Source organism: Melitaea cinxia, chromosome 5 (genome assembly GCF_905220565.1).
Source record: "Melitaea cinxia chromosome 5, ilMelCinx1.1, whole genome shotgun sequence".
NCBI lineage: Eukaryota > Metazoa > Arthropoda > Insecta > Lepidoptera > Nymphalidae > Melitaea > Melitaea cinxia.
The window spans coordinates 8,424,942-8,448,107 of NC_059398.1; the positions used below are offsets into that span (position 1 = coordinate 8,424,942).

The 23,166-nt window shown below is 30.7% G+C and overlaps 1 protein-coding gene across 1 annotated transcript; it reads right to left on the reverse strand.

The window, feature by feature from the left end:
• Positions 1-3,544: 3,544 nt before the first annotated feature.
• LOC123653508 (sphingomyelin phosphodiesterase 4) lies at positions 3,545-22,961 on the reverse strand. Its single transcript, XM_045589499.1, has 13 exons — positions 22,944-22,961; positions 22,571-22,867; positions 22,395-22,497; positions 21,761-21,977; positions 21,406-21,575; positions 20,702-20,996; positions 19,940-20,120; positions 19,610-19,722; positions 19,009-19,226; positions 6,156-6,286; positions 4,227-4,334; positions 4,019-4,141; positions 3,545-3,910 (listed from the first exon to the last, which is right to left on the reverse strand). Exons 1-13 carry the CDS (start codon positions 22,959-22,961, stop codon positions 3,584-3,586), a joined length of 2,301 nt encoding a protein of 766 aa, XP_045445455.1. The 3' UTR covers positions 3,545-3,583.
• Positions 22,962-23,166: the final 205 nt, after the last annotated feature.

Sequence of the window (23,166 nt, forward strand, 5' to 3'; positions counted from 1 at the left end):
CCTGACGATAATTTAATTGAGATTTTGGTCTGCGCTCTGGTCAACATGATCTCCAAGTTTGGAGACGCTTCACCGAACAATGTCCTAAGTTTATTGCAAACGCTTATTTCTACTTTAGTTAATAAAAATGCTGGGTCGCACGATCAAACAATGGAATTGTAGAAGTATTCGAAATAAAAAAAAAACATGAACTAATTTATTTAATCAATAAATATAAACCTGCAATATTTGCTCTTTCAGAATCTAGGCTTCAGCCTCGTTCTATATTTAGAGTACCTGGCTACTCATGCTGACGTGATGACAGAGATGATGGCTACGGAGGGTCCGCTCTTCTGATTGATAGAACTGTTACCTTCTCGCAAATTTATATCCCTTACCATGGTCTTGGTTTTCAAATAATAAAAAATATTTAATATATTATTTTTTCAATCTATTTACCACCCTAGTTCACCATTAATTTCAGAATTAAACAATATCTTATCCACATTTTCGTCTCCTCGTCATCTTAGGAGATTTTAATGTTCATCACACCCTCTGGGTGCACAGTGGGCTGAAATTCGCGTTTCATAGACATTCAAATTTATTTTTTCAAGTGACGCTTTTTTTGCTTGAATGCGATTGAGAATAACTGCTATATACCTTATATAATGAACTTTCAGGTTTATAATCGTAAACAGCGCACTTAGAATTTTTTGTATGTAGTCGACATAATAAATGATGATATCTCCATAATTGCACGACTGCGCCTAATATCCTCTTAAGTTATTAAAATATAAATTATTTTTGATTTTTTGACATACTTCATGCTCAGGGCAAACGTACGTTTTTTTTAAAATCTTTAAAAAATTTACAAATTTTGTTTTCTATATTTTTTGGTTTTTTACTAATTAGATTTACATGGGTGTATATACTTTACATTTACTCAAATTAATTGTGTGCTATATTAGAAAGTGAAATTCATTAAAAAACCATAAAAAGGTTTAATTATTACAATGAAAATATAATATAATATGATAAAATTAAATAAGGCTATGAATATATTATTTTTATTATTGCCTTTTCTGTAACACTATCTTCAGAGCCGAACTCAAAGACAGAGTTTATTTTAGCAGTATCCTTAAACTCGAATTCAGGTGTTTGAAGATTCAGCAGAACCAATGTTTCAGCAAACACATTTTTCTTTTTCTGTGCATTCATTCGTTGGGCCTTACTGCTGCATTAAGTAGATCGGACGAAAGAAGAAGGCAATTAAAAATATCTTCATTGGAACTTATTCTGCTTTTCTTACGTGAGTGGTGTTCTCTGAATCTTTTGAAGTCTTTGTTCCTCGCTTCTGAAGCCTCTTCAGATAAACTCCCAATCGGTACTTTTGCGTGACAAGCGATAATTTCGGCTTATCGTGTGCACTGTTGATAGCATGTAGTACCAGTTGTATAACTCTACATACTTTTCAGCAGTTATGTACGAATATTCTTTAAATTTCGAAACATTGATGGATTGACCTGAAGTTATGGCTTGCAAAATTACAGAAAATCTTCGGATCAGTATTCTACAGAAGATGACTTGATGGAGCTCGCATTTTCTTCTCTACATTCCCGCATCAATATGATGGAATGTCTTTTTCATATCGCATCTTAATTAGATATTAATAAGTGGTCTGCTAGAGAAAAAAAAGTGAAAAAGCCACAGTGGATGCAAGAAATTATCCAAGCCAGGTTCAAAACGGAACTAAACCTATTAATCGATATCATATGATAAGGTTAAGGCACAACTAACGACGGGAAGACTGCACGACGAGTTTTTGAATTTCCTGTAAAGATTGCGGCTATCACTGAACTAGATGAAGATCTGATCCGAAGATTTTCTTTCCGAAGATTCATCTAATCCCAATTCGAGTTTCTGATCCGAAAATTCATCAAGTGCTGGCTTTGAAATATACTGGCTATTAGAATCAATGATATAAAATTATAATTTACCAATAAATTAAAATTAAATAATCATGTCAAATATTTTCAACTAACCGCAGCTTAAGTGGCTTATCCCACTATTGTACTGTCAAAAACAGACCGTCTCCGGACTTCAATACACGTTCAGCACTTGTCATTGGCAAAATCATCGGCGAAAAGCTGATGGAGCCTTAGTCTTTAAAGAAGAAGATGTGTATTGTGTTTTCGGACCCCCGACATAGGAAAAAAACCACTGGAGGCTGTTGAGTGTAAATCGCTTAAATAAAATCTTGTAATGTAATCGCTTAAATAAATCGGTAGAAAAATCGGAATAGTTTCAATTTCAATTAAAAAAAAAAATCAAATTCGTAGAAAACTTGTTGCATTTCTGTAGAACAGAGCCCATATCGGTAGAATTCCCAAAAAATCGGTAGGTTCGAAATCTTAGCAGTGAACACAAAGGGATCATCGACATATCCCCCCCCCCCCCACGCCCTGTCGTAATAAAATATGTAGTTTATTATTAGAGTGTACGAATTAATGATGTAAGGATGTCAATAAAGTAAAAGAAGTAAACCCAGGAAGAATAAACGAAGTAATACGAAGGATTCATTTTTAATCACAAAACATTTACAATAGGTACCTATATAAAAGCCGCCGTGTTTCGCACGGAGTGACGTTACACAAGACGCCATGACAGTTTTGAGCGTTTTCGAGGGAAATTTAATGTCATTTCTATAATTGCGAAATACAAATTGAAAATCGATGTTTTTTAAAAATAATATTTTTCTCATGTATAATAGATATTAAGGACTATTGTCTAACAATCAATTAAATTTAGGCAACTAGCCTATTGTCCTTTTTATTTTTTTTCCAAATTTTTATTTATAATCCTTGTTTTATTATTGTGTTGTCATCTTTGTATACAGACTAGTATCATTTATGTTTTCGCTATCTGAACGCAGAGTCTGATTATGTAACAATAAACTATTTTTTGGGGAAGACACTGCTGCCTGTAACACAGCTTTTTTAAGCTAGCATGGGTCGCAGGGTTTCTTGATAATGTAAACTACATAATTTGAGCAAAATAAAAACTATTTATTTATTATTAATAAGGGGAAGTTTGAAAGTAGGATCCGTGACGGAGAAAATGAGGAGCAGTAGGTAAGCGTGGTATGGGCATGTGATGTGGTGGGGTGAACGCTATACTGGTAAAAGAATGTGAGGGATGATGTCGAAGGACGAAGAGCGATCGGCAGGCCTAAAAAGCAATGGATGGATGGATGTATTGTGTGAGTGAGGAGATGAGAAAGAAAGGAGTAAGCGCTGAAGTAACGAATAATAGAAAGGAATGGAAGAGGAAAACATGTGCCGAACCTAAATAAGTGGGATCCTTATCTCAGCAGGAAGATGAGTATAGAATTTTATTTTTCCTTTCGAACATGTAAGTTATTTCTGTAAATTATGAATAAGTTATACAATTTACTATATGTAACTATATATACTGTTTATAATATTTACGAAAGCTTATTAAATTTTGTATAAATTACTCACTTATTTACTTATTTTTTTACTTTAGCGAGAAATAAAAGAGAAAATAAAATGTAAAAAAAAATATTTTTATTTTTTACTTTTCATTAATCTTTTATGATTTTCATAATTTTCAATGATGCCTTTGATAATACAAAAATGGACCATAACATAATAAGGAATACAAAATATGTGATACCACTGTACGACATCATTCTAAACAAAATATAGCCTAAACAAATCCACACCACGAACATGTGTGATCCGAGACGTCTCAGTGATAGCCTTGGAGGCAATTCTTGATTAACAATATTTTGATGATAGCTTGCATCTTTAACATATCTGTGTATGGTGATAGGCTTTTGTAATATTTCACGCGAAACATATCCCAAATAGTCATCTCTCCTCCATAGTCTTGAAAATTCTTCTCCATACTGCAATGAAACAATCGTATCTCAGTGTGAGATTTATAATTTATTATGAAAAACAGTTAGTTTTATCTAAATCGCATTTGTTAAGCAAGTTTTAACTAAAAGAATTACCATTTCATTTAGTCTGGAAGCTATTTGATACAATATTCTTACTAATATTGTATTCTCAAAGGTCATGATGGGCATGAGGTCAGGGTCTCCCATATATTGAACTCCAGTTGGTTTATTACGAAGCTGAAATTTATATTATCATTATTCTTAAAAAAAGTATGTGAAAGGATAATATTACAAAAAATATTTAATTTTCTTAAAAACTTACTTTTTGTGCGATAGACAGTGTAAAGTTGTTTGAATTTGCAAATGAAGAATGTTCGATTGAATTGTCCAGCAATTCAGTTTCTAATGGCAGTAGCATGTTTTCGTTGAGCTGGAAATAATTAGTCTTTATATTAAACTTCCATTGAATTTTAAAATTTTTAGTAATTTAAAAAGATAAAGGTATTTTCATAGCTGTTACTGTTGTTATAAATATCTACATCCAGGTGCGGCTCGTCCTAAGGAACACCGGTGCAGGGCACTCCTACTCCGAATATACGATTTAAATATTCTTTGACGGTTCTCAGGAAAGTGGACATAAGGTGCCAATCAAACCACTACTTGCAAATTCATGCGACGTTTCGATCCTTTATTGGACCATCATCAGGCATCTTTACATGTAGCAGTCAATAGACATCTCCTTATTAAAGTTCTTTCATTATGTAAGATTCTAAATCCAAATACATTATATATTATTTTTAAGTTATGTTTTAAGCTGTATTATATGAATTTTGAAATTTTATACTAAAACATTTAAATTTGATAGGTAACAATATGCACAATTTTAAGTTATTAAGTTTTTTGGTTTGTACAATTTCAAGGCATCAAATTCTCCGAACTTGACTATTGAACTGCATCTTTACATATATTTTTTTTTAATTTATAATTTCTTTCTTCCTATTTTAATTTTTTTTTCCACCCACATGTATTTTTCTTCAATGTTATATATCATTTTTCACTGACCCCGCCACCCGAGAGTAACGGGAGTGTGGAGCTCCCGGCGTGTGGTGCAATGCCAGACTATCCACTAAAACCCACATCTTTTATCCGCCGGCACCTTAGTGGGACGCAGTGTGAACGCTTGCACATACTACCACCGCGCCTCCGGGAAAACTGGGGATCTTTAAGTCGCGCGTGAATAGGTTACTTCTAGGTAAGCGTGCTCCATCTTGACCGCATTTTCACTTATCATCAGGTGAAAATGTGGTTAAACGCAAGCCTATCATTGTATAAAATAAATAAAATATTTGGAATTAAGTTGTACGAATGGAGCGCCAGTGACTGCGTTCCAATGAACGAAGTTTAGTACGATTCCTAGCACTGTATTTAATGAGTGCGACAGAGACAGGCCGACGCGCGAAGTAAAAGATTTCATACGAGAAATTAGCTTAATCTGGAGCACCGCTCACGCGCGACGTTGCTGTACCTAGCGCAGGTTCGACTGTGCGGCGTGCGACGTACGGGTGTGCAAGCGCCGCAGTGATATTCGTCAGTTAATTAGCAGTTTATCTTTTAAATAACAAATAAAAATAATTTGTGCGCGACATTTTGTGCTAAAAATGGAACAATACAGTGTATCTTTTATTAAAAAGTGTGAAAAGACTGTCAAAATGTGCCTCGAACTGAAACTGTACTTACTACTACTTAAGTTACTTACTACTTACTCAAAAATGTAGTACAAAAACTAAATCTAAACAATATTTTAAAACCCTTTGGTTGTGTGGATGTGAATAAAGCAACAAATTATTTTATTTTTTGTGTCTGGTGTTTGGAGCTAGCGCCTGCAGTGGTGGTGAATCTGATGGACGGATAGTTTTTCTATACAAATAAATAAAAGGTAAGCTCTAGTTTTTGGTTCATATTTTTGTGAACCAAAACAATTTCACAAGCCGCCTCTGTCAACAACATACACACACAGTTTGATACAGCTACATTTTTTTTTCGATAAATATACATACAAATAAATAAATATATATATTACAACCAGACTTGGGGTGGGAATCGAACCTATAACCCTCGGGGTAGAAAGCAGGGTCACTACAAAAAAACAAATCAAATATCACGATTCTAAAGAAGTTTCACTTTAAAAATCCTTCAGAGTAACATTATTACTCTATTAGTTATTATATTATTTTATTAAAAAAGGACTTACTCCAAAAATATTTGTAAAGTAATGAATAGAACTATTCAGATAGTTAGGAACTTTTTTATATTCTTCCAGCAATGCTGCTTCTTCTTCAGTGTTTCCTATCATAAGCCAATGTTTTAAGGAACTCCAATAACCTGTAATGGAAAATAAGTTATTTTGTAAATATTAAATTAATTAACCCCCTCTCTTCCCGTGGGTGTCGTAAGAGGCGACTAAAGGATAAGACAGTTCCGCTACCACCTTGGAACTTAGAAAAGCCGACGGGTGGCGGGATAACCATCCAACTGCTGGCTTTGAAATACACAGGCCGAAGACGGGCAGCAGCGTCTTCGGTGCGACAAAGCCAGTAAGTACTGCGGTCACCAACCCGCCTGCCCAGCGTGGTGACTAAGGGCAAAACACACGAGTTCACTTTATTTTTGGCGTTAACTTGTGGAGGCCTATGTCCAGCAGTGGACTGTATAGGCTGTAATGATGAAATTAATTAACCCAAAACAATACCTGGGTAGATGAAAGGATCCCAAAAATCGCAAAGTTACGAGGGGCGGCTGAAAAGAATACCAAGTGCAAACCAAAAGAATGAAAAAAGGAATAACCAAGATCCTAAAATCGTAATGAGTATCTCAAAGAAGAAAATTGTGGAGTCCTCAAATAAAACAGGATTCATCGGAAGCATAATCTGTATAGAATCAATTAAAACACTTTACAATTATTTAGTTGAAGAAAAGAAACTTATTAACTATATAAATGTACCGCATAAACCAGGACCACTTAGATCTTTTTTTTTGGATTAATCAGAAAACACGGTGGTTACAACAGTTAAGCCGACAGGATGAGGAGGCATATGAGGTTTTAGAGTCGACACGCGTGCTTGAATCTGATATAGAGACTGAAAAAAAATTGTGAAATCTTTGCAAATGTTCTCAATAATGAAACTGCAACAGAAGCGTCACAACTCATAGTTGGATATATTTCAGGATATGTGTCCTGTTGTCTAATAAAATCATTGAAATGTGAAGAGTGTGTTGACACCTTAAGAGCCATTTCACAATTTTACGCTCTGCAAGTTTAGGTAAATTTGGTCGCATCGCGCGAGTCGTACGAGCCGCGCGATCTTTGTGCTAGTACGTATAGTGTGACAACCAAAAGACCATCGTGATCATTTTCTGATGTATAATAAAAATTATAACTATGGTATAAAATGTTTTTTACATAATTAATTTGTAAAAAATTTCAAGTATGTTATATAACAACAGTCAATAAATTTAAAATAAAATTAAAAAAATCAATTTTATGAAACAATTTTTTTTAAATTGATTTAGTTTTTTCAGTTTACGAATGAATCTAATATTTACGATATGAATAAAAAAGCATTTAATGACATCGACACCGACAAACATATTAATTAACAAATAACAAGACAAACAGATTGAAATGCCTATTTGTATTGATAGTGTGAGAAAAGAAAATTAAATTATACATTTGTTTACAGAAATTATCATTATATTATTTTACAGTCATTTTCGTAATATGTTTATTTTATTTATATTTTATTATGAAAGTATCAAATGCGTTTTATCCGCTATAACAACAGGCGCTTAGCGCGTGTGAGCGAAAGAGACGGCTGCGCAGAATTTGGCGTGGACCTTACCTCTAAGAGCGCTAGCGCTCGACTGATTTACCGGGCTTGATGCGTGGCAATATATACTATCTTTTTATTATTTAATATAAAATGTATTAAAAATAATTACATGTTTTAATTATTTTTTTTTTTTTGTATTCCTTAATGATGTAAGTTTACTTTGATGAAGATAGTTCGTTAAAATTTCTTAGTTTTCTAAGAGAAATATCGCTTTTAAAATTGTACTTATTTGGAAAATATTCATAACTTTAAATTTTTTTTTATCGTTTAATAGAGATACAAATGGAATAAAAATCTATGATAGTGGACAACAAAATTATATTCCACATATTATGATATATTTTTAAAATGGTTTCAACGTAGAGGTTATTGAAAAGTAGGACTTCAAAGTATACATTGCGACCGTTTACCCAGGGAGGAGGCTGATGAAAAGGTTAATAATTTTATACACATAATATAAATCAAAATTCTGATCTGACTATGGACTACAACAAAGGTTGCTCTATTATATTTCAAGAATATAAATTGCATTATTGCATCCAACACTGAGATTAACGACGTCAAAATATTACAATTTCGCGGATTGTTACCGATTTTTGTGAAATGGCTCTTAACCACAACGAGTAAACTTCCATATCACAAACTAATAACGCTAAAAGACGGGCGGTTTGTGTTATTCTTCCGAAGACGTTTACAAAGTATGCCTTTCCACCGAGATTATTATACGTCATTTAATAAAGAAGAGTGGTGGTAAATTTCTTTCTTCTAAATATAACTTTGCTTACATTACAGTGAACACGTTAAAATTATTCGTAGAGAAAGAAGTATTTACGTGTTTAATTCAGCATGCATTTGAACAACCATCCACACTTAACCACAGAGTTCACTTAATTCGAGCGGTAATAAATAAATATATAACTATTCGTTTAGTTCAGGAGGCTAAAGTTAGAAATGATTGTTTTCTGAGCGTCAGAAATTTACAAAGTTAATTTTGTTTAAAGGAAAATAAAGATTATGTCAAATATGGCGCACTTCGCCGCAATCCAGAGGTTACAAACTTTTTAAAATGTGTGTCTTTGTTACGAGTATTTATGTAACATGCAATGTTTGTTTGCTTGTTTGTATGGTCGGGTCAAATCTTGCAAATGAATTTTAAAGCAGTTATCTTAAACCGATATAGCTGTAATTTGCATATACGTTTAAAAAAGATGGTGGCTTATAAACAAGTACCCCCTCAAAACTCTCCGATGACATTAACTAAATTGTGCCTGAACAAAATCAACTTTTCATTGAATTTAAACAAAATTCCAATCAAAACGTCAACAAGCAACATAGACTCAATAACCACTGAAAAAATACCGTTTGAAGATTTATTTCAGGAAACTATAAAACAAATTCCGACTACTGGTGTCAAGAAAAAACAAGTGAAGATTCCTGGAAGCACTGAAGTAATAATGCATGAAGATGTTATAGCAAGACTGAAAAAAAGGAAGATGACAAACTTAACAAAGAAATAGAAATGGAAGGAAAACTCAAATGTTGTTACTTATTTTTAAAACTTACTAATATTTTAATAGTTTTATAATATTTTTATCTAATATAAGTTAGTTACACTGACTGAAATAGGTACCTATATAGAATTACTGAATTTTGTTATATGTACCAAAGCTCAAGTGCCATTTCCAAAACATAACGTAAGCTAATTAGATATTCGCTTATTGTTTGTCAATACTTATTTCACTCGATCTCTTTCACTTTTGTTAAGTTGTAAGTGTAACAAGCTTTGCTTGATTAATGTTTTTGAATAATTACAACTAATATTATATTTTTAGAAGATGTTACTCATTGATTTTCTTTTCGTTACCTACTTTTGTTAAGAATTTATAATAAATATTACACTTAATAATTAATTTCAATGACTAACTTCTTATTTCAGTCCCATTATAATACCAAATAAGTAGTTCCATACCATGGCATTCCCATGTAAATGAAAGAAAATATATATTTGACATTCGATTATCAATATTTAGAAAAAATGTTCATAGCCTCTGACTTAAGATTGTATGGCGCACTTACCCGAAATTTTGTTTTGAATACATAGATTTCTCTAGAATGTGGCTATGAAAAAAAATTAAATGTCATTCGTTTTGTTGCTTGTTTTCTTATAATAATATAAGGCTGTTTTTATTCTAATGCTTTATTATTGCGTTTTATTAATACCTGGCGCACTTCCCCGATTTGTCGGCAAAGTGCGCCTGGTCAGACTGTTTTCAAATTTTTTGCTAAAATTCATTAATTTGCTGTCAGATTCTAATGACACGACATTTGTTGTTATTGCAAAACATCACAGATCCTTATGGTACCATGACTTGTGTCACTCGTGAACTTAAACACAAGTAATATTGCACCAAAGTCAACTATGAAAAAAGTATGGCGCACTTTGCCCCCGTCACCTTAGTCGTAGTAAACAAATAAATAAACATGATTCTTTATTGCTACCTTTCCCTTTTTTGAGTCATTACCTATTTAAACAAATACGGTCGAACTGTTTGTTACATATTTAATAAATTATCTATATGTACAATACTCATAAGTGAACTGTAATGTACTTGAGAAATAAAGTTCTTTAAACCTATATGTACTGTAATAAACTACTTTTTAATAACGAGAAAAAAAAAATGCTTATTCACTATCGGCTACTTATCAGTTCTGCATATTTAAATATTTTAATGGGTTGACAAAATTTAAAACAAATAGTTTTTTATTCAATAAAAGTAAAAGCTGTGACACTTCTGCGCTGTTAATCTATAGGAGTAGCGATGTCCTTACAATGCGTTAAAATAGGGCTTGGAATACCGTTAAAAATTCGGTAACGTTAATTTGCCAAGGTCGGCATAACGTTATTTTTGGAGTAACGATACTTTAGATACCGGTATTTTTCACCCATTTTACCGTTATATTTTTTACCGGTAAAAACTCAGTTAACGTTATTTTTAACGTTACTTATCTATACCGTTACTGTTAATTTCTACTGTTAACGTTATAGGTAACGAAATTATTACGCTCGTACAATGTAAGAAAGAGACAGATTAGATTTGTAATTTTCTTTATTGGTTTTTGAATTATTACAGAATACGCCGTTTGTTTAGTGTGCACATATGTGATCTATTTTTAAAACAGTGATGGAATATGAAATAAGCCGTTCGTTGTGTATTATTTATGTGTAATACTGTATCCATATAGCTTTAGAATTAGTGCAATATAAATTGGAAGTATTTAGAGTGCATTATTTAGAAGTTAAGTATGAGTAGCTTTCTTAAAAGTCAACACGGACTGTTTTTGTAGACCAATGAAAGAAGAACAATTCTACCATACATTATTTGTTACATGTCAAAGTGTTTAAGCAGTGTTTTCGATAAAACTTTTTTTTTTATACAACTAGGTCGGCAAACTAGCACTAGTTACATATGTACTAATCTTCGAATAAGCGTACGGCTCACCCGATGGTGACCCTGTTGGATATATTTATTTGGAAAAAGTATTAAAATATCTTAAGAAACCATCATACCACTTAATATACTTTTAAGATAATAAGTCTTTATAACTCTGTAAAACTGAAAAGATCAAATATTCTCTAAAATTTCAGATTTTCGGACTTATACTTTTAAAAGTCTTATTAAGACATGAAGATTTTTTAAGATTTTTTTTCAACAAATATTGAAACCAGGTTAGCGATTTCCGTAGATTACAGCCCTGCAACACCAGCAGCATCACAAGCGTTTTGTCTACCATATGTCTGTTGCTTAATTTATGCATTTAAAAGTTCGCAAAACAAAACAAATCCAGTCAAGGTCAGATAATATAAAACTTGCGTAAACATTAGAAATCAATATGTGAATTAGATAGTAAGTATAATTAAAAATTGTTATGCAGAAACTAAACGTTATAAACTTTTTCTTAAATAATAGATCTAATAATTCCAATGATTGCTTTTAAAAGTTCAATGATTATTTTTTGTATAAACTTATAAAGTCTGATTGTCTCTTATTGAATATCATATATATTAATACCTACGCTAAGGTTTAAGATGTTTGCCTCCCTTTTGGGAAAAAAACCTCATAGGTAATTTCTCAACATAAATTATGTATCATTTTATTATAGATAATTGCTTGATCTACTGACATCAACAACTAAAAATTTATGATTGCTTTTGTTTAGTAAATTAATTAATTATTAAAATTATATAGGTATATGACTGCTTTAATTTTGAAACAAGGTCAACATGATTGACGGTCCGTAATTTTTTTATTGTTCAATTTCAAATCAACTCACGTACCTATAATAATACTTTTTTGTAATTTTGTAAAGTGATAATTATTATACTTATTTAGTGCGAATTATTCGCACGGGTATATCTAGTAAAGGGTATAATACTACCAAGATAAAATTTACGAGGTGACTGTAGGTACTCGAACCGAAGCAGAAATTAATAATATGTAACCAAGAGCGGATCCAGCTTTGGCGCCGGGGGTGGGGGGGTGTCACATAGTCGTAGTCGAGTCACAAGAAGTTATAATATAATTATTAATTTTAATAATAATATATACACGTAAAAAGTAGATATTTTATTAATGTAGGTATGTAAGTACTGCACTTAAAAATTAAAATAAATCCTAAAAAAAAAATTAAAATACCCCTAAAAATATCTGGATCCGCCCTTGTGGCTTGTATGTAACCATGCACTTGCAAATGGAGGAAATATTTTAGAAGGTATCCCGGAAAACAGCTTATCAAAATTTCTAAATGACAGTAATTGAATCTTATATGCATTGATCTATAAAAAACTCCTTATATGAGTATATGTAACAGCTATGAAAAAATAAATAATACAGTTAGATTTTAGTAGTTTTATTTTTTAATAAACATACAAATATGTTAATATTATATATATACATACATATACATAAAGAAATTAACAAGCTAAATCTAAAATATTTATTATAAATATATCTTAATGTATAATTTGGATATATTATCTATGTCTGATGATGATTGATGATATAATTTGGATATATTATTAAAATATCCGCCAACCCGCAGTGGAGCAGCGTGGTGGATTAAGCTCCAATCCTTGTCGTACGAGTAGAAAGAGGCCTATGCCCGGCAGTGGGATGATACAGACTGAATGCGACATGCGAATGCAAGTAAATATAGTAAATAACTAATAAATTTACCTGTAAATATTATTTTGCTTAGTAATGCTTTGTTTTAACGGCAAATTGATTTAATTCGGTCTTTTTTATTTGTCTTAATTTTGATTAAATTTGTTTTTGTTTGTTTTGATGTTTAAGTCTGATTTTAATTTTATGTTATTTAATCTATTCTATTTTAATTTTAATTATTTTGTTTGATATTTGTGTTTCAATTTATGAAAATTATATGTATTTACTGACTAAATTTTGATTAGCTTAATTTAACTTGATTGGATTTTATACGATATAATAGGTTTTTAGTATTATTAAATGTAATGTAAATTGATGTCATTTAATTTGTTTTATTAGATTCATAACAACTTGTTGGTTTTACTAATTAATTCAAATTGATGTATCTCGTCTGGGCTTAGTTTAGTTTAATTTGAGTTCATTTTTTGAATTACTGGCGACCCGCCCCGGCTTCGATCAAAACAAAAGATAAACAACAATTATCAACAAAAAAAGATATGTACCTATTCTATTGAGTACTTTTTTTGAACTGAAATACTTAACCTTAAAGTTTGATTTTCGATAGTTAAAAATACTTGTCCTAATGATAAAGTGCTTCAAACCAGAAGAAATACAATTGATAAATTATGATTTTAATCTAATCCTATCCAACCTGGGTGACCGATCTTAGCTTGGTATTTTTAGTAAATCGTGTTTTTTTGAAATCATATTTAAATACGGATTACATATTGATAAAATATGAATAATATTTTCCGATTTTACCGTAATAATAATAAAAATATGAACTGGTTATTTAAATAAAAAATCATGAGTGCAATTAGAAAAAAAAAGAAAAAACAATCGATCCTGGAGACATAGGGGTTTGAACTCTGATCTTCTAGATCACTCCCGACCGGCCGACTTCCCACCGGGCTGTTACAATTTTATTAACAATTTCGAAATTTACCTTCATATTATAACGACATTGTAGCTATTTTTTCAGTGCCTAAAAACCGGGATAAAACGACATTTTCTAAAAATGAATCTTAGCTACCTACCTATATCGCACTTTAACACATAAGGAGCACTTTATTTCTCATCTCAATTTACAATCATCTACTTAATGAATATGTAAGTATATAATTACCTATAATATTATATCATGTATTTGTATTTATGTATGTATTTGTAAGTAGTGTGTATGTATATGTATCTATGTAAGTGTATGTATTTGTAACTATGTAATATATTACAGTTCTTTAGCTATTACGTTATTAATTCTTGCACTGTGTTCCCCGCTATATGACACTCTCTCTCATGACTATTGGTTGACTGGAAGAGATCTCTTCTAGACATAAGTCCGCCTTTGCCATCAACTTTATGTATAATTTTTCTGTACATTATTTTTAGTGAAATAAAGTATATAATATCGATTTATCGCTCCCAAAATCCCCTGCATACATTTCATGAAAATCGTTGGAGCCGTTTACGAGAATCAGATTCTATCTATACTAAAATTATAAAATTGAAGACTTTGTTTGTTTGTTTGTTTGAACGCGCTAATCTCAGAAACTATTGGTCCGATTTGAAAAATTCTTTTAGTCTTAGATAGCCCATTTATCGAGGAAGGTTATAGGCTATATATACGCTAAGACCAAAAGGAGCGGAGCACTAATGAAGAATGTTTCAAAATCGGGGGTTATTTTCCTTTTGAGAGCTTCCGCTGCGTGCGCTGTGAAAACAGTTAAAGTTTCGCAAAAATCATGTATGACAGAATTGATCCAAAAAAAAAAAATCCGCAACAGCATATATCAATCTTTTAAGGTTGGCTCACTATAACCTTTTTTATGCTAACCAAGTTTGTTCTAAAATAATGCATTATTTGCGAAGATATTTTTATAAATATGATATTAATCCTTATCTAAATAAATACGTTATTCATCACAAGTATTTAATTTAAAACAAAATAGCCTTTTACATAATTCGATTTCAATGAGTATCTCAGGAGATATCGCAGTTTTAAAATAACATCACAACAAAATAATGATCAAGTATTGCGCGCGCCTCTGTTCTAAGCTAGTATATATATTTAAACAAGAATTGCTCATTTAATAATATTAGATGTACTATAACTGAGGTTTAAAAATTAACGTCATACAATTACGAGAAAACTTATTGCGCTGAAAAGCACGTTTTGTCTTTAAAAAAGAATTCACTTTAATATTTAAACACTATATTATCTATTCTCTATCTATATATTATTATTAAAATATATATATATATATTTTTCAGTTTTATGCTTTATTTTATTTTGAGTATTTGCTATTGTATAATCAAGATTTCTTATAAGTATTGTTACACTACCTGTGCCGCGACTTCATCCGCGTGGAATTTAAAAAAAAAATCAGTTCGCAGAGTTACAAAATAAATAAATTTCTAAAATAAAAGCCTAAGTTACTCCTTATTACATCAGCTATCTGCCATTGAAAGTCCCGTCAAAATTGTAATGTGTGTGTAACAAATAGATAAATAAACAGACAGACAGACAGACAGACCGACAAAAATTGTAAAAAATGTAATTTTGGTATATGTATTATATATATATTTAGTATACATCCATATGAATTTAGTAAAAAGCGGTTATTTTAATATTACAAACGGACACTCCAATTTTATTTATTTGTAAAAAGTATAGATGTACAGCATAACTCTACGTGTCGTGTTTGCTTCAATATGGTTATACATTTAGAAATGTAGTCTATCTAATAAAATAACATTAAATTTTCATGTAAAAACTGCTATTAATTCTTAATAAATAAATTACTTGCAAGACAAGAGTCATACACTAAGCATCTTATTTTATCATTAAAACCCACATTAATTTTTGACTATTGAAAAAAAGTAGCAGTAAGAAATTGTCAAGGGAACAAAAAAAATACATATTTTAAAGGCGAGAGCGTTTAAATTCAGAGTGGAACAAGAATCAAAATACTTATTACTAAACTAGCTGCGCTTGCGACTTCGTCCGCGTGGAATAGTGACTGTCATTTTCAACGTGTTTCTTTAAATTAGTATAACTTTTTTATTTATGAACCTACTGACATGAAACAAACACTAAATGTTAAGCTAAGCTTGCCACAATATATTAGTAAAAACCGTATCTAAATCGGATAAGCCGTTTCTGAAATTAGCGTGCACAAACGCACAGACAAAAGTTCTGAAAATGATTGTTTTGGGTGCTATTTGCGTTGATAAAGATCCCATATAGAGAGATCCCAATATTTTTTTCTCATATAAATAAAATGTTCAGACAGCGATCCACAGTCCAGCGATTACATTTTTATTATAATTAGATTCACAGTCCAGCGATTACATTTTTATTATAATTATGTATTAAGTAATCATTTATTTATTTAACATTAACACCAACAAGACATACACTAACAAGAACAGAAAAAGAATGAATTTTTACAAAAATATTAATCATTGGAAAAATACTTAGCAATTAATGACAAATTTACTATAATTGAAATTTATTATTGGAGTGATAATTTATTGAAAACATTGCTTTTAGGTAGTACCACAATTTCCCGACAAAAAAAAACAAGACATAAGCTGTGCTTATGTTTACACACATTAAGCTGACGTATATCTACGTGCTAATTAATACAAATGCGAATGTAATTTTGTGTACGTTCGGACTATTTTTCGATGAGTTACAAGTTTATTAGAATATTTTTTTAAAGTAATGATTCGAAAGGTTATTTTTCTATAAATTTTGTTACGTTTGTATCTTATTTCTTTACATGAAATAAATATTGTTTAATAGAAACTATAAGCTAAGGTATGAAATAGAAAGATGGATGTCTATGTGTGTAATATGTCACATTAAAAAATAGTAGGTAAGTACCTCTATTAAGCACAAATAGCTAAATTGAGGTAGGACACAGCAAATAACTCCAGTTAAATTATAATTGTAATCGAAGTATCCTCATTCCTTGGGTAAAAAATTATAAAACATAATAAATAAATAAATAAATATCATATAACATACACACACGGTCGTCGGTTTCTATGGTAAGCAACTTAATGCTTGTGTTACAGATAACAGCTGACTGTTATAACTATTTTTTTTTCTAAACATACATAGAAATAATACATATATAAATATATAGATACAAATATTATATTACACCCAGATTCAGACGGGAATCGAACCCGCAACCCGCAGGACAAAGCAAGGCCACTACAAACTGCGCCAACGGGTTAGTCATAATATATGTATTTTGAATACCTAAATGAAATAAACAAAAACTTATTCAATAATTGTATTATAAAAAATTCAAAGCTTTATGGAGAAATATTGTGTTATTTATTGTGTACTGTACACAAAAATATGACACGGTACATGAATAACACAATATTTCCCGTATAAAATAATTAATCCAGTATTAAATACAGTATTAGATAATAATTATTACATTTAGAAACTGATTCGCTAGCCCGGATTAATTATATGTATTTGCAATGTAATTTAGATACATCGCAGAAGAATAAAATTATTCCAGCGGGATTGTGAAGAAATAAGCAAGTTGGTATTCATGGTGTCGGCAGTAACTATATTTTATACGTGTTTTAACAAATAACATCCGATACAATGTATTAATGAATGATTAAAAAATATATACAAAATAAATACTTTAAACGAGAGAATAATATCTTTAAACGAGCAATTTTTGTATATATATATATATATATATAATCTCATTCTTGGCTAACGGCTCCAACTAGCTAGTTAGGATTCATGTTTAGAAAATGTCGTTTTATCATTGTTTTCTTGCAATGAAAAACTGCTACCTACAATATTATTACAATACTAAGGTAAATTTCGCCATTCCTTCTAAGGTTATAATTGCTCAGGTGGGAAATCGGGCTATCCAGAATTTAGATGACCCAGGTTCGAGTTCAGAAGTGTCCAGTCAGATTACTTTTAATTTTTTATCTTTATCTAACATATCGAGCAAACCTCGCTCATCCAGGCACCTACTATATAATTAGATAATAAAACAAAATTTTGTTTAGTTTATGTAGTCTCATACAGTTTATTTATTTTAAAAATAAAAACAATTGCAAGTTCTGAAAAAGAAAACCACGAATCATTAAGTACCTAAATACAAAATGAATATCTAGAAACACATATAATACGCGAAACATAACTTTGTTTGATATATAGGCGCATATGTTATTTTATTTCTTATATGTATAACATACTTAAATATTATTTTATGAATTTCAACAATAATGAAATAAAATTAAATAATAAAATGAGACAGTACTCTTTTGAGTTCGCCATTATAATTTCGGAATACATTATACCTACCTAATGTTCGAATTAAGAGTACGTAAACGGTTGAAGTACATTGATGTTTTGACCTACAGCGTTATAATCCAATGACACGCGCTGTTGCCGCTTTTATCAATCCTAGCGCGTCGAGTTGAAGGTCACTTGCACGGAGCGGCAACGTCGTAGAAGTATCGATAAAAATTTCGTTAATTCTTGATATTAGAGGTAACGTTATCAGTATCGTTAAAATTCTATTTAACGGTAAAATTTAACGTTAAAAAACGTTTTCGTTACCGAATTACCGTTAAAAGTTTTAACGGTAAAACAGGTATCTGTTAAAATTAACGCTATTTACCGGTACTTTATAATGGTAATTGGTAACGGTAACAAGCCCTGCGTTAAAACGCGTCAGCGCCATGAAAATCACGGCACTTACGACGTTTGGTCGCAAGAAAAATATAATCTTTAAGCGGCTAAGCGCTACATGTTTTAATAATTTGTTTAGACAACAGTCGCTAGTTTTAGCGCTTCAGCACAGCTCGGAGGTCACGCCGCACTCCCTCCGCGCCGGCCCCCACCCTCTTGTCATCAAGATGCGACAGGTTTTTTTTTTTTTGTTTGGTTATAGCTTCTCTATACGCTAGTAATAATAACTCAATGTGAACTTACCTTGATTTTGTTGATTCAACTTAGCAGAATAGTTTTCAAAATTTTTATCAGCAGTATGTTTTGCAGAGAGAATTCTTTTGACAAATTCCAACATAAATTGCTTTTTATTTTCACTCCAAATCGGATCATATTCAAAAGTAGCCGCCATATTTAATTCCGAAATCGCTTGTTTTGCGATGGCTACCCATTTATTTAATGCAAGCCCATTGTAAGTGTAACTGATAAATAAGATATTTGATTACTTAATGAAGTTTTTATGTAATTTTTCACAAAAAAAAAACATCAATATACTTATAATAGAAAAAGTAACGGGTCGCTGTCTCTACATTTAAGGTAATGAGAAAAAATATAATTGGGACCTTTATCAACGCAAATAGCACCCAAAACTATGATTGACTAATCTCCGAAACGGCTTATCCGATTTAAATGTGGTTTTTACCGATATATTATGGCAAGCTTAACTTGACATTTAGTGTTTTTTTCATGTCAATCGGTTCATAAATAAAAAAAGTTATGGCAATTAAAAAAATACACGTTAAACGTGTAAATTTACTACTCCACACGGACGAAGTCGCGAGCGCAGCTAGTATATTATATATACCTTTGATCAATATTTGTACTACTGTTGTCAAGACTTTGTATTCCAGACACATTATCTGTAATGGCTTTCTCCAAATTCAGTAATATAGGAACAAGATGTTGTTGTGAAAAAACCTAAAACAGAAACAATGTCGAATTAAACAAATAAGTATTATTCTAATATTACAATTACAATGCATTTTATGATAAACCAAATTTATAACTAAATTATATAAAGAATTAAATACAATTATATTTTCAATTTATTTCTCTTTTTTGTCATCAGAATTGATTATAGATATAGGTATTCTAATTAATTAATTAGTAAATAACGCAAATAAATATGTATTACCTTTCCAACTCGAAATAACATAACAGCATTTTTATAACTTGATAGATCCAATCTCATAAATCTCGGTAAAATCAATTGAAAAATGCAGGTGTATGAGGGAAAGTTTTCGGCTATAAATTGTGTAAAGCTAGCATCTAGCGAAGCATTTGTCTCTTCTTGTTGTCTTTGAGAAGTTGGAAACCTAAACAATAACAAATACGATAATTTATTGTGTTTACTTACAAAGGAAAAAAAAAACGCCTTCAATTACGTCGACAAACAATACGATTTAGGGAGTCTGTAAAAATCATTAAAAAACATTTAAAAGTACTTGTCGGATCACAATCAAAAATTAAATGGAACCACAAGACAAGCACCAGCTTGCGCGAATGATTTTGCGCCATTTTTGTCGTGAACTTGTGGAGACCTAAGTCCAGCAGAGGACTGATGAACACATATAAAAAAATAGTCAAATTGAGAACCTCCTCCTTTTTTGAAGTCTGTTATAAAGGATAGATGTTTAAAAGCTTAAAAAGATTTGGTAAAAAAAATTCAAATCTTTATATTACTGCACGATACTGAACACTGAACATTTCTTATATACATTGATGTACATAATTATGTATAAAACATACATGTTTCTAATGTTTATTTACCATTATATTCAATAGTAACACATATATAATGTTAAGTGATATATACAAACACAGAAAACCTTACAAAATTAGTATTGATATTCATTTATTTGTCATAAAATATTTCTAAAATATTTTTATAAATTACCTGTCTTGAGTTATGGTATTGTCTGTGTATCTCCATGGTTGAATAAGACTCAACCACAATTCCATCACAAGCCTAAAAGAGGCATCTAGAGGCCAAGTCATAACCAAATGCTTCACATAATGATAGGCCCTTGCACACATGATTTGTCTTGCATATTTACGAAGGGTTGAGGATCTGATAGCTGGGTCAGAATTATATTTTGCTGAGAATGAATGTATATGTTTTACCAATACCCTCACAATCCGCACTCTTTCTGGACTTGAGCAGGCAATTGAATAGTTTCTCTGTAAAAGTTAATAAATTGCATATTTGGTATTATAATACATACATATAATAAAAATGTAACAGGTCACTGTCTGTACATTTAAGATATATGAGAAAAAATATTATTGGGACCATTATCAACGCAAATAGCACCAAAAACAATGATTGTCAGAATTTTTGTCTCTTTGTCTGTGCATTTGTACCCGCTAATGTCAGAAATGGCTTATCCGATTTAGATGTGGTTTCCACTAATATATTTTGGCAAGCTTAGCTTAAGAATTAGTGTTTGTTTCATGTCAATCGGTTCATAAATAAAAAAGTTATGCCAATTTAAAGAATCACGTTGAACATGTAAAGTCACTATTCCACACGGACGAAGTCATGAGCACAGTTAGTAATAAATAGTTTTAATTGTCCAAACAGTAAATTGGGAAGTACCTCAATATTTCTATTATTGAACTGTTCTACATTCATCCACAAATCTATAAATATCTGCAAAACAGTTTCAGACCTCCAAACTTCATTCCTTGCTTGTGTTTGTGCAGATGTATGTTGATTACTTATGCCTGATAGATCAGGTAGTACTAACAATGATGGTGTACTCAGTGGTCTATATAAAATACATAATTAATTAGAATTCATTTCACAGTCAATCATTTGATTATTTTATAAATTTGTACATTAATACTAAGTAATAGGATTCATACACATTATAATTATTCTTTAACACTCGATAATAAGAAAAACTACAATTATAATAAGAAAGAAAACCGAACGAGCTTTAATGAAGAATACCTGTTTGCTGTTTGTAAAGGTGCAGCCATTGGAACCTTTCCAGTGTAATGTGGAATATGTGGCAAAACAGAAACATTGGGATCGGAAGGAAGGAAATGCATAAGATAGTCACATGCTAATGCAAAATACACACTATTCCAATTGTCCCAAGAGCCTTTGTTTTGATTATTGTTTATTAAGTGTATTGCAAAATTGAAAATGTAGTAATCAAAAGGATCTGAATTGGTAAACTAAGGAATTTACATTTTTATATATATAAATTCTATATTATAAGTTATACATATTTATATTCTATACATTATTATAGATATAATATGTTTAAACTAAAATCCATTATCAATATCAAAAATTTATATATACAATTAGTGAAATGGAGAATACATAAAATTCATCGATTTCAATTTCTCACAGTAGTAGTGGGAACGTAATTACAACATTAATGAATGGTTTCCATATTTTATATGTATATTGTCCAAAGAGTTGAACTTAAAATTTAGTAGCAAGTTATATTACCAAATGTAATTATTTTATGTATAATGATAAAGAAAATCTCAATAAGAAGTTTCTAACAACTACTAAATAACATTTTCAATTTAATATATTACTTAACTAAGGTTTTTTCGTCAAAGGATACTCAATGCCAATGCAACAATATTCATGGACTGGGAATCCATTGTTAACATATCTGCATAAAATTGAGGGCACCTACCCCTTTCTAAAGTTATCTGCAAATCTAACTAAAAATAATTTACTTATTATTAAAGTGAAAATAAAAATAGTACAAAAAGTTGTTTAAAGTACAATACTTACAGGTAAACTATTTAATGGTAAATTGTATTTCAATTGAGGATCATATAACAATTTATAACACAAACGAAACATTGGTCCCTGTGGTTCTAAGAAACTTAGTAGAGATTCAAACTCATATCTGTTGGCTTCAAAAGTAATTTGTCTTAAGCCCCAGCCATTTTGAGGAGCAAATATACTACTTACAAGCTGTGGAAACAGAGCTTGCAAATCTTTATTGGGACCGGATTGATCAACAAGTCTAGTGAGCTCTACAATTTTTTCTTGTAATGGTAAATTTAAACAGGTGTAGAATTGACTCTGAAATTAAGAAATAATTACAATTAAATAGATAGCGCTTTTTCCTTCAATATACAGATTGTAAAATTTAACTTACCATAATATCATGTGCCATTGTTTTCAAATTGGAGAAAATGTTGTCTTCAGTTGACACGATATTTAAAGTTGAACAATACTTAAAGTAAAAAACATATGAATATTAATGATTATGATATTATTATTTTGGATGTCACTCTAACACCATATTATCAATTTAGACAAATTAGAAGTTTAAAAATAGTGTTTAACAATTTTTACAAGAGTTACGGTACTGAGTACTG

Bases quoted from the DNA above. Each gene is read 5' to 3' on its own strand.
- LOC123653508 (XM_045589499.1), bottom strand. The intron at 22,498-22,570 runs GTAAGTATTGTA...AATTATTTTTAG, and splicing joins TACCATTAAATAGTTTACCT to TTAGATTTGCAGATAACTTT. The intron at 4,142-4,226 runs GTAAGTTTTTAA...TATAAATTTCAG, and splicing joins CACTGTCTATCGCACAAAAA to CTTCGTAATAAACCAACTGG.